The sequence below is a fragment of the Fringilla coelebs genome, assembly GCF_963513975.1.
Source record: "Fringilla coelebs genome assembly, chromosome: 6".
Taxonomy (NCBI): domain Eukaryota; kingdom Metazoa; phylum Chordata; class Aves; order Passeriformes; family Fringillidae; genus Fringilla; species Fringilla coelebs.
The window spans coordinates 61,774,583-61,787,839 of record NC_140034.1 but is presented as its reverse complement, the minus strand read 5'-3'; the positions used below and the strand labels follow the sequence as shown (position 1 = coordinate 61,787,839).

The 13,257-nt window shown below is 39.6% G+C and overlaps 1 protein-coding gene across 1 annotated transcript in view; it reads right to left on the bottom strand.

Annotated features, from left to right (window-relative positions):
- The window catches only part of NELL1 (neural EGFL like 1), a gene marked incomplete at both ends in the record, with an annotated part of 282,292 nt that overhangs the window by 197,827 nt on the left and 71,208 nt on the right, over positions 1–13,257 (bottom strand). The window contains one exon of the mRNA XM_084207298.1: positions 6,979–7,078. Coding sequence (XP_084063424.1) covers positions 6,979–7,078 — 100 coding nt within the window. The remainder of the gene's footprint in view (positions 1–6,978; positions 7,079–13,257) is intronic.

Genomic DNA, 13,257 nt, shown 5'->3' with positions numbered 1-13,257 from the left:
TTGAAACTGAACACTGGAAACCATCTCCTCAAACTTCCCCACACAGCATCTGATTTATGCTGCCCACGCAGGATTACTATTCTACTGGCATTCCAGATAACATCCAAGAGACAATAAGTTTTATAATATTTTCTTTGTTTCCCCTAAGTCTGTGACATCCTAGTCTGTTTCCTGCTTCTTTAGAATAATAATTCTCCTCTGAGCTCATATGCAGTGTGAGCATGATTTGATTATTATTGGGTCAGAACCTCTGTAACACAGCAGTGTATTGAGCTAGGCAGTTTGAAAATATCACATGGATTCTTACTCTGTCTCAGGGTATTTGGCTCATATTTAGTTCTGTTTCCCTCTCATCCAAACCTGTGAAAAAACTTTCCTCTTTGTCAGTATGTTTTAGTTACAAGAGTGCTGGTATGTAGCATCATGCAACTTTCTGCAACAAAATTCTGTTTCCAGGCTCTTTTTATCCCAGAGAGTCAACATTTTGCCTTTTGATCAGCTCATGGCAAATTTAAGACAATTAGCCAGGTTGGTGGATTAGAGTTAACTCTAATCCCAAGTCCCAGGTCCCAGACCAACCACTCTCACAGCACTTTTTCCCAAGCACAAGCCAGTGATTATTTTTCACATCACAGCCCTGTGAATTCTTCATTGTTTATCTGCCACCTCTGAAATCTACCTGTAGATATGATGGCTACCTTGCCTATCCATTTTTTGCCACTAGAGCTGTCACCTGCTTTTAAAAAAATCTCTGGAAAAGTCTGCATTGATCTTGTTTCCTTTATCAACTCAAATATTAACAGCCTCCATCCAGAATCAGGTTTTCAAGTTTGAAAGCTATTAAAAGAGCATTACATTAAAAAATCTAAAGAATTATTTTAACACCTATTTTATATTTAAATAATAGTTTTAATAATTTTAATAATTAACTTCAATGTTTAATTTTTAAAATTAAGCTTTAAAAGTAACTCCAGCTCTGCAACTTGAGAAAATGAAGGCTCTAAAAGACATTCCCTTTTTCTCCTGTCATTAGGAATACACAATCAAAGAACATCCACCATGCCTCTGGACTGCCTTGGCATTTACTATGACAAGAGACCTGTGAAACACTGTTCCCTATCTGCTAAAACAGCTGTCCAGAAGTGACTCCACTTCACTTTCCAGTAGCATTTCAGCAAACTTGTTCAATACCTCTCTAAGTGGACAGTGGAAGCCATTCCTGCTAAGAGCACACACGGTGCTACAACCTTTTATGTCACCAAGCTTTTACAAAACAACTGCAATTTAAGGTTAACCAGCAGGAAAAAAAATGTACTTGAGAGAACAGAAGAGCAAGGGTTCATTGTGCCTCTGTCAGGAAAAGTACACCATTGCTTGGATCAGAGGTTTTCCCAGAGATATTTTCTTTTTCCAAGAGCCCAAAGATGCGTGTCAAGGAAGGGTGGTTCTTGGATTTCTTAGACATTGGTCCAAATTCTCCCCAGCACGAGTTTTAGTGCCAAATATCTGATTTTTATTAATTCTTTGGTGTGAAATGGCTGATAGGATTCCTTAAAAATACCTCTAGAGATGCCAAAACCACCCACTGATCCAGCAGTGGGATCCCTAAATCTCACAGGGGTAGGAGATAGCAGAGGGCACACATCTCCACTGCCCAGCCAAAATAATAATTCATTCAGAATATTCAGCAAAGGCTTATCTGAGATAGTCAGCTCTTCTCTAAATATAAGAATGACTTAAAATAGAATCATCACAGCAAGCAGGCAGTTGGAGAGGATCTAACAAAACCACAGAAAATCTTAAACAGTTCTGATAATCTTAAGAAATTTCAGGCCAGCACAGATAACAAGGCAAGTATGAATTAAAATTACAGATGAATGCATTCAGAACAGATGCCAGAAACCATCATCCCTGCACATACACACAATCCCAAATGTGCACAACAGCCCTTCAAAGTCATCCAAAACACAATTAGATACTACCAGGGGAATGAAATATTGAAGAGTGTGTTTGGATTTTTGATCGGCCTGATGACCTCTGTTCATTCCCCAGACATTTCTGATAACATTGCTCTCTTCCTTCATCAATGAAATGTTTGCTCCATCTTTTTCTTGAGAAATACAAGTTCCTTTCTACTCCTTCATTCTGAATACAGAATGACCATTAATAAATGTACTGAGACAATTAGGAAGAGAACCAGACACCTGCTAGCAGCCATAAAACCACCAGTGCTGCAGCATCAGGAGCTGCACAGCTGGGTAGGCCTTAGTGGCCTCAAGTTAGATATCTCAAATTAAAAATTTATTCCATTTTGGGACACCTGAACATTGCTGTCATTTCTCCAAGCAGCATCTTCCAGAACCTGTTTTTGCAGAGCAGCACGCTAAGCTCTTTCGTGCTGGCATCCAGTTTTTTACCTGCTTGCTAATTTGGCTTAATTATTGATTGAAAAATGCAAGAACTCATTCAAGACTTCAGCTGCAATCAGAACATTTTAGACCCACATCTCTTCCTACTTTTTTTATGGTCAACACTGATGTGCCTCTCCTCGTTTCTGAGGGTTTCCTTCTAATTTCTGCACAATTTTCTAAATTTCTTACAATAGCCTTAGCTGTTCACATAAAAAACTGTAAAACCCCTGTTCTCTTGCTCTTCAAGATGTCCTCCATTTCACTGTTTTACATTGAGAAATCTCTAAATGTGAAAACAAAAATTGTTACAATCCTTCTGTTAAAGCATCAGCAATGTTCAAAAATCCAAGGTAGTCTCAATCTCAAAATCTTTTCTACTGTTAGGACTTAACCCCACAGTTACCATATAAATATGTAAGGTCAGTCTGAGGGAGAAGGCATGGAAGAGAGTTAAAATTTGCATTACCAATTAAGTCTTTCCATGATCTGAATCAGTTTTTAACGAGTCATGTGCAAAGCAGCACTTTGAACAGCAGCTTTTACACCTTCAGAGACTGTGGACAGAACTCAGTTGCCTGACATAAAACAGCAACTCCAAATATTCTTTCAAGCTGCTCTATGAATGCAGAGCTTATTACACAGTGCTTATCTGTGTGCCATAGAATAATGGCAACTACACAGGCTAACAAGCTTAAAAAGATTTCTTCTTCTTTTTCAGATAGAAAGCTCTTCTAAATCCTAAGTAATGCTACAACTATGTTTAGGAATAAACTAATTCATATTTATCAGCTGCCATTAAAGCTTAATGAATCTAAAACCTTGAAACAACTCCTACCTCACAGCAATCAATGGGAAAAATGCAATTTCTGAAGAGTCAAATCTCAGTTTCACAGCCAGGTGGGAAGAGCTGAGAAAAGTGCACACCTGAAGAGCCTTCCCACCCTCCAACTGAAAAACTAAAAACCTTCCCAAAGCAGCACAAAGAAGGGTGGCAGAAGCCCCAGTTTTAGAATTAAATGCTGCTCCCTGCTGTAAAATGTATGCTTCACCTCATCAATAATATTCTCCCTTTCCACCTAACAAGTGTCAGCAGGCAATCTACATCCATCAGTCCCACCATACTGCAGGACAGCAAATAATTATTTTCTCTAGAAACAAAACCACTCTCACCACTTCATTATTTCATCATGCTCTTTCTTTTCAGAAGAGCACACCTGAAGTTGCTAAGGCTGTTAAGGCTATTTTTACGTATTTAAAATTGTGAGCATAACAACATAAAAATTCTCTCATGAAGTTTTATTTGAATCACTCATGCAAAAGAGAAAAAAAGTCCACTCTTTCAAAAATTATACACTGTCTTTGGCAAGGAGAAAAACAGCTAAAGGGAACAATAAAACACTTTCATGACACTATTTTTTATATTAGTTTTGTCCCTGGGCTATAAAAAATGCAGTAGGCATGCTGTAAGAAAAATGAGCGATTCTCAAAAGTAGCAAAAAAATGTATTTTGTGACACGATTCTTTGTGAAACTTGAGAATTAACTAAATTTTCTGTAAGCCTAAAAGACAGTTTAATAACACCACATTGTCCTGCTGGAAAGTATAAAGTGGCCACATAGTTTAAACAGACATTTATATTAAAGCATGGAGATGAAAGGAGATAAACTCCACATAACAGCCAAGGATAGATGCCACATACAGATGTGGTGAGGTTCATTTATGCATGAAATCACAAAAATAAACTGTCATTTTTGAGCAGAGCTCTTCCATACTACTCTCACCTTGCTGTACACAACCACTTCCCTGAAATCCAGAAATTGCAATATACTATTACCTTCTGCTGTGCTATAAACTCATGGGGCAAGCCTGAAGAAGAGCAGGCATTATTTGCTGTCTTTATTTTTCCTACCATTTACAAGCAATAATGACTATCTAGGAAGCCCACCAGCTCTGTACATAACAGAATTCAACTCTTTTCTTTGCTGACTCACAATTTCCATCTCCATGAACACCACAGATTTATGTTTTACCCTGCAGAACCTATGGCACTCATCTGTGATTGTGGGATATACTTCAGAGGGGACAATCTCGCAGCACAGCATCATGAAGGTTTTGTATTTCTTTGGTTTTCTTTCCTTCTGCTGATCCCCTCATATTTATCCTTTCATTAAATGGAAATTCCTTTGCTGCAGCTAGAAAAGCACAAGATGCAACCCTTTCACCCTTGCCCAATTCAGCAAATATATTCTATAATTCTACAGAACAGGAAATTCAGTAGAGGTCTTCTGTTTCCACAACCACAAATACTAAAAACACACAAATTGCTAGAAAGCCCAAAACCTAGCAGTCACTGATAAACTTAACACAGAAATAATATTCTTATTTAACATTGCTAGTAAATGCTTGCTAAATATCCTGTTGAATAACTTAAGGCACAGCTAAGGACTAATGCAACAAATTACCTGCATCATCATTCATACAATGTGGAATTTGCATATGATGTGCAAATGATCTGTGTGGCCTTCCAACAAATAATTTTGCTTATTCAGGACAGCAGTCTTCCTTACTACTTTGGCTTAGACAACAAGAAGCTGAACACAGTCTCTGAAAGAAGTCAGTTTTGCCAACAAGAGAAGCAATCTATCCTTTCCCAGTAAAGGATATGCTGGCACAGGACAGCACCAGTAACTGTGGCCTGCTTGTCATATCAGAGATCACCTGTTTGCTGGATAAAACCCAGACCAAATATGGAATTCTTAATAAATATCCATTTTTAACAACAGCACATGATAAAATTATAAACCACCACTTTGGGTGGCATGCAACTGCAGCAAAGTGTCAAGCAGCATATATTCTACTTCAAGATATAAAAAGCAACTTACGAGTGCTAAATTGAATTAATGCCTTTGTAAAGTTGACAAAATGAATCCTATCTTTAGGCATCATTTTCAAAAGAATTTTAAAAAGCCATGATGAAATACAAAAAGAGGAGGTACTGTTTTAGCAGTCAGATAAAGCAGAACTGAAGTGAAAGTTTAATAAAGCAGAACTGAAGTGAAAGTTTATTGTGTGAAATTGAAGTCATCATGTACCAGAATTCTTGGGAAGGGAAAATACAATTCCTTCCCTTGCTTCTAGAGATCATCACATAAATATACATATTCATCTTATATTATAAATAATGAAGCCAGTTTGGGAATGAATATCTAAAAAGAGGACCTATCACTAACAATAATATGGAAGTGAATAATTATGGAACGTTATCTTCCATCAACTTTGAAGCTTTCATATTTCTAATCCTTTTAAGTAATGAAGACATTCTTTTTCAGTACTGCACTACATCAAACTGGGCCATCTGTTAAGAAGTATCATTAAGACATTGAGCTCTCTGAGGGACAGAGAAGCAACATTTACTGCTTGCTTAAATAGTTGCAGATGTTTCTAGAAACTACTGAAAAAAAATTAATGTGTATATTCTCAGACCATGACCCAACAGGGAGTCTCAACCATGCTGGTCCCAGCGAGCACATGCATGTGTTTTTAAGTTCAAGGCCTCAGTAAATATTTAACCATGCATATTTACTAATTAATATTTACTGGCAGAGGGAGAGGTTCAGAGCCCCTTCATGGCCATCTGCAATGGCACTGGAGGAATTTATCCACAGGCAAAACAAATATTCCAGCAGACCTCAATAACCATCTGAGCCTGCAGATCTTTAATGCTCATTTGGCACACCTCCTGCTTGAATTTCTGAGGTGCATCACTAAAGGCTGGCATGTGAGTCCTGAGAGACCAGGCTCCCCTTGAGCTCCACAAGGGAGAGATGAGGAACAGAGATACAATACACAGGGAATGATTACTCACCCAGCAATTCACTGACTAGAACACATTTTAAACAGAAAGCTTGCTCAAGTCTTAGCCTTGTGATACCTGCATGTTCCTCATCTAAGGGGATTTCCTAAATTAAGATTTTAGTTATTGTCTGTTCAGTCTGGTCCAGCCTACAACCAGGACTCACACAGCTGGAAGGAAGAGGAACCTGCATCTCAATATCCTCTGGAAGGAGGAAAAATGAGGTTCTGGGCTCTAGCATAAATTTTTTAGCTTTTGTTTTGCATTGGTGCTATTCCATTGTCCAGCTTAATTCATAAATTAGTCCTGAGAGTGCTCAGATTAAATCAACTTCCTAATATCCATCAAACCAGAATCTTAATGCTGGTTTTAAAATTTTAAGATTTTAAAATAGAGACCTTGAAAAAACACTTTCAAAGCCCTGCAGTTGCAGGTTTAAGGAACAAAATATATTTCTTTTTCAAATACAGCATCCTTTTAATAGGAGATAATGGTTCCTTTCTCCTCCAGCTCTTCCTTTTCTGCCTCCTCCTGCCTAAATTCAGTTCACTGGTAAATTCAATTACTGGTAAGTCTTCTAACCAAAGCAGTATCACAGACTGGTTTTAGAGTCATGCTTATAGAGATACTTAATATCCTGTTAAAAAGGAATTGCTCTTTTCAGTGCATTCCCCTGTTGACCCAACAACTTTTTCCCCTTCCAAGCTGGCTTACCTCTACAAACACTGCAGCACTGGTTCTCTGGAAGGACATGATCTTTTTCTGAGCAGTTCAGCGGTGGACAGGTCTCTGTTACTTTGACTAAAACTCCATTCTGAAAATAAACAACATTTTTTAAAAATTACATTGGTGAAAAGACATGCAGTGGCAAGGATCACATAGTTTTCCATCCACAGCACTAGTAATCTCCAGTAACAACACTGGGAAATTAGCAAGAAGCAACTTAAATTCATTTGTTCCACCACAAGATCAAATCTGCTGTAATCTACTGTGCATTTCTCTGCCCAGCATAAAAAATAAAAAAAAAAGATTAAAAGACAAGGCACTTCAGCTCAAAATTCTATACTAGTTTTACCAAATATGTAGTCTCAAAGTATAGTTGTCTTCAAGTATTTGAAGGAATTTAAGAATTTCAATCCAGCTTAAAGATAGTCTTCCTGCTTTCTGCAAATCTGAGCTTTATTCCTCTTATTTCCCAGTCCACATACTTCACTGATAAGTTATTCAACTCCAATTTACACAGCAAGACCAGTATTTTCAAGTGCTGTGTTGTTCTGTCGTGTCCAAGGGTCTGTTCTTTAGAATTACTGATCATCTTCTTTCCAAAGTCAGATCCTTCAGAGAAGAAAGCTCATCTTGAGAGATCCCTACAGAAACTGCTGTGGAAAAATCAAGCTAAAGACATTGCTATAATTTTGATTTCTAGATTTAGAATAAGACCGTGATGAGAGGTCTAGATGCTGGTAGAAACTTTCTGTAACCATAGACATGGAGCCTTCATGGAGATTTTTCCAGCAAATTTTACTCCATCTTCTCCCATCCAGCAGATCAGCCTTACTATGTCTCCAGACCAAACAGCTCTCCAGCACTTAGTTCGTTGTTTCTTAACATCTTGTCCCAAAACAGCCTCCTCTTTTACCTTATCCGCCCCTCCAGCCTTCTTCATGCCATGATTTGCTTGTTCAGCACCCCTTCTGCAGCTATGCCATCACTGAAAACTAGCAAGTGGAGCAAAAATTGACAACTAGGATTTTTGCTCAGTAGGAACTGCAGTAACTACCCCACAGGACTGTCCACACCTGAGAAATCTCATTTTCCAAGCTGTAAAACTCCACTAAGAAATCAGGCAGCCTCCTACACTGCCAAAACCCCTTTTTAACATCAGTCTAGTCCTCACTCCTCTCAGAACATTTTTCATGACATCTCAGATGTCAGAACAAAAAGGTGGAATAAGAATGTCTGCTTTCCTCAAACGAAGAAATTTCCCTTTCCAGCTATCATGATTGCAGAGACAAGTTTAAAAATATGATCCAAACATATCTAGGGCAAGGAGAGCAGAGGAAAACCAACACCAAAAAATAGACAAAACCTCATTAAGGCGATCACTCTCATAATCTGAAGGACCAGATGTGGTGTTTTTGAGGGTCCCCAGGATGAGGTTCTGTTCTCAGAAGACTGATTTATTATTTTATGATATTATATTAAAAGAATGCTATACTAAAACTATACTAAAGAAAGAGAAAGGATACAGACAGAAGGCTGGACAAGAATGATAATAAAAACTCGTGACTGACTCCTCAGAGTCTGACACAGCTGACGGTGACTGGTCATGGAGTAAAAACAATTCACATGAAACCAATCAAACGTGCACCTGCTGGTAAACAATCTCCAGATCACATTCCAAACAATCAGATAATTATTGTTTTCATTCTTTTCTGAGGCTTCTCAGCTTCCCAGGAGAAGAAAAATTTCTTCTCCTGGGAAGGGATTTTTCAGAAAACATCACGGTGACCACCAGACACACGACTTTGACAGAGGACATTGAAATGACCTGTGAGTGCAACCTGCATGAAGAAACATCCCATGCAGAAGCTTGCTGTCACAGCTACACACCACTGAGCCACAGCACAGGCTCACACAGGTAAGAACCTTTGCTGGTCATCAGCCCTGCCACTTCATCCCACCACACCAACTCAGCTCAGCCCCAGGAGGAGATCTCACAGGAGGAGATCTCACAGCCTCCAGCTGCCTTACACACTTAGGAAATGCCTGCTGAGTCTACAAGGCACGAGTGATGTGCTAAGCAGGGCCAATTGCCTGCACTGCCAACTTGCACCAGTTGCTGTCGTGAATGATGCTAACAGAACCCCCAGGAATCTGCTTTTCTGATGTTTTGCAAGAAGCAGCAGCTCCCTGCAGCAGCACAGAGGGCACACACCATCAGAGCAGGAGCAGGGAAGTTAATGGAGGCGTTGGGTCTGCCCTGCTCCCGCTCCCACCAGGGAAAGGCAGGAATCCCCCGCGGGTGCCTGTGCAACTGCAGGATCAGAGGTGATAAAAGAAGCAGACACTGAGCCATCACTTACCATCACGTTATCAAGCAGGCAGCCAGAACAGCCCTGGCTGTAGCTCATTGCCTGGTTAAGCTCAGACAGGACAATTACAGCAGGAAGAGTAAAGTATGTCAGCGCGCCGACAAAAAAGCGTCGACTGGCAATAAATCTGGCCAGAAAAATATGGCAAGAAACCGTATGAAAGTCAAATGAGTGTCAGGATGAGTCAAAAAAGCTAAAGACAAATTTATTCCAAGCTCACTGCTTCTTTAGTGACTCACAAGGAGATTAAACAACACAAATTGAGAATTCCATTAATTTAATGACAGTAAGATTTTATTTCCTTAAGTCTTCTATTTTCTGCAGAATTTGCATCTTGGGAAAACAAATTGAACTTATTTGTAATTAAGTTTGAAAATAATTAAAACATTTTCGTGTTGAGTATTCTTTGGGTTAAAACTAATTTGTTATAAACTAGTACAGATCCAATTATAAGAATTATCATCATCAGATTTCAGATTTTATCCACTGAGATAAGTAAGAAGAGTTCACACTTCAGAATTATTGCTTCAGGCAGCCTTAGAAAAATTATTCCTTTTTATATTCAATTCACATATGTAGCAGTCATGGAATGTGAATAGAAACATGTCAAAAAGACATTTTTTTCTGGAATAAATATATCAAGCTTCAGTTGTGACATACAATCCACAAAGAATGAGATCTGGAGTCAAAAATTTACAACTAGATAATTAAATTTCTTGTAATTACTAAGGTAAGTACATTAAAAAAAAAAGATTGGGTGTGAGCCTAATCAGTGACATGCAGTGGAAATCCAAACAATAAGCAGCTCATCTCACACGATCACCTTTGAAAGTTATTTGCAAGATTTCAGACAAGGCTATTTTGGTGGGGGATTCTTTCCTGTCTGAATTCCTCTCTGCCCTGGTTCCAGACAAGACAGGGTTGATCTCTGCAGTAGCCAGGAGGGGCATGGCCAGGACAGGAGCTTGTCCCACAGCCCCTCACTCTGAGGTGGGGCTGCTGGGGTCCAGAGGGATCAGCCAGGCTTTGTTGTTCCCTGTGAAACGATCACCTCTCCCCTGTACCCTTTGTCATTACCATTACTGCTGTCACTGTTTGTTTTCTTATGTCCGTGCTGATTCCAGAAATGAAGAGATTCCAGATAAGAACAGCAAACTGTTCTTACCTCAAGCCATGAGCTTTTGTACCTCCAGTTCTCTCCATCCCACCAGGGAAGTGGGAGATGTGGTTTCAGTGAGAGCAGGGGTATCACCCCTAAGCCACAGCAAGCTGGTATTGATCACTCTCTTAGGACACAGTTTCGAACAGCAGTTGTCACTCTGAAGTACCTCGTTCCTTATCTTTACACAAAACTTTTTAGTCAGCCTTCCTGACAGCTGTGGGCCCTGTCCATCTCATATGGCACACTGTGACTGCCTGCTCCCAGCATCAATCAAGAGCCATTTATTGTTGTACCCTTTGCTGCCAGGCACGTCACCTGTTTGTGAACAGGCACCACGTCCCTCACAGGCAGCTGATCAACTGCCAATTCCCACTCCAAAACAAAAAATCTTTCCATTGACATCCAATGGCCCACATCACCACACGGGTGAAACCCAAAAAAAACCCAACAAACAAAAAAATCAAACACTTATTGAATGCAGGAAGGTGCAGTTACCAACAGCTCATACACACTTGCATTTTCTGGCCCTCTCAGCACAAGAGAGAGATGGAAAAGCTGGGAGAGATCAGCCATGGAGCATGAGGATAAATAACAGACTGGAGCATCTCTCACAGGAGGGAGGGTGCCAAGAGGATGGAGCCAGGCTCCTCTGAGCAGTGCCAGGAGCAGGGCCCACGGGCACAAAGTGAAACACAGCAGGGCCCATGTGAGCATCAGGAAACCCTCCTGCAGTGAGAGGCTGTCCAGGGAAGCTGGGGAGTCTCCATCCTTGGGGACACCCAACAGTTGCCATCTGGGCAGCTGGCTCCAGGTGAGCCTGCTCAAGCAGGAGAGTTGGACAAGATCACCTCCAGAGGTCCCTTCCAGTCTGAACTGTTCTATGATTGTTAGAAATACCTGTGTGCTCATTTTGTCATTGTAGATTCATCTAAAGAGGGTTTGTGGGCAGGATTCCAGCTGGGAATGGTTGTTCAGGAGTAACATCTGTGCTTATGGTTAAGAGGATGTGCATCATAAATATTTTTAGTCTGGATTAGTTTTGAAAAATTAAAAAAAAGGTCTCTCTGTCTGATAAAGAAAATCTTTGATCTAGCTGGATCCATCAGCAGTATTATTTTTTTAAGATGGAAAAATCAACACAAGTTAAAAGCCTCTTAAGTTTGGATCAGTACCTATGCAAAGAATTAGGAATCTATCATCAAATAAAAATTTAAATGTGAAATTTCAATTTAATCTTGTTGACATTACTCCACTTACAAATATATCCTCCTTTACAGACACAAAGATTTTTAAGTTATCTTTAGCAACACTATTACACTGACATTAGATGTGTACCCTCCACTGTATTCCTTCATGGATCAGCAGCTTTTGAAACTTGCTGTCAGTTTTTCAAGTCTGAAAAATTAAACCATATTAAATGGTGTATGGTCCTCCCCTGTGACAAAGTCCCTCCTTTTCTCCTACAACACCTTGTGCACACAGGACAGAAAACCATGGCACAGCCACATTTTGACTCCTCTCCATTCATCCCCCATCTGGGGAGCATTCCTAACTGGGGCAGTAGACCAGTAGGTCAGATTTAGGAGGTCGTGCTGAAGACACATGGAATGAACCTCCTGCACAGAGACACATCAGCCCACAGAAACAGATGCAAGCACCCTCTTAAAAACTCTGCCCAGGCCAGTGAGGTTTATTATTCTGTTGAAGCCCAGCTGTGGACAGAACTTCACTTTGTCAGGGTTTTTCTGAAGGCATGCATCAAATGACTTTTTTATGGTGTAACATTCACAGATGCCATTTTGAATATTTACCAATAATGTCAATTAAGATGCAAATACCGACTGCAATGTTACTGTAATTAACATTGCCATATCATTTTCCTTTTAACAATAAGCAAAATACAAAAGCTGTTTTCATTATTTTACTCATTCCTAATGACAGATATTTGATGGTTGGTATTTGCTTTTCATCTTCCTGAATGCATTATCATATTCCTAATGATGAATATAACACTCTTATTTATAGCACAGAGAAGTTCCACAGATGTAATTGAGATCACCCTCTCTGGTTTCACTTTAAGTTGAAAATACTCCTGTTCTCATTTTATACAGGTACTTCCACTCCCAAATAAGCATTCTATGTCACATTATAAATAACAGGCATCTTAGTCTGCCTTCCAAGGCAGCAACCTTGCCCACGCATTTGTACAGGCACCCCATACAACTCAACAGGAACAATAGCAAAGTAATTCTGCATAACAAGCTGTTTTCACAACATCTGCAACCAGCTATTGTCCATTTCCATTAGTGAACAGAAAATTGCTACTCTGCACACTGAGCTCCAAGCACAACAATCACCAGATCACTGTAATCTTTTCCAATGCACACTCACCAACGCTCCCTGAACGGATCTAACGTGATCTCCATTCACCTGTGCTCCTAAATACTGACTGTCATAGTCCAAATGTCAGGAATTTGCCAAAAAAGAATTCAGTCCACCCCCAAATTCTGTAATTTACCTCAAATATTAGAAGAGTTATATATAGTTTGAACAATTCTAGGGGAAATATAGAGTATCTCACACAATATAACAAGAAGGTTGCTTCAAATTTTAGCAATTTGGCTGAAATAAGCAATTTGCCCAAGAGGCTGGTACTTTTTTCTACAGCTCATGAAAGCAGAGATAAGAGAAAACATTCTTCCAAATCATTTTGCCCGTATTTCTCTTATCCTGCAA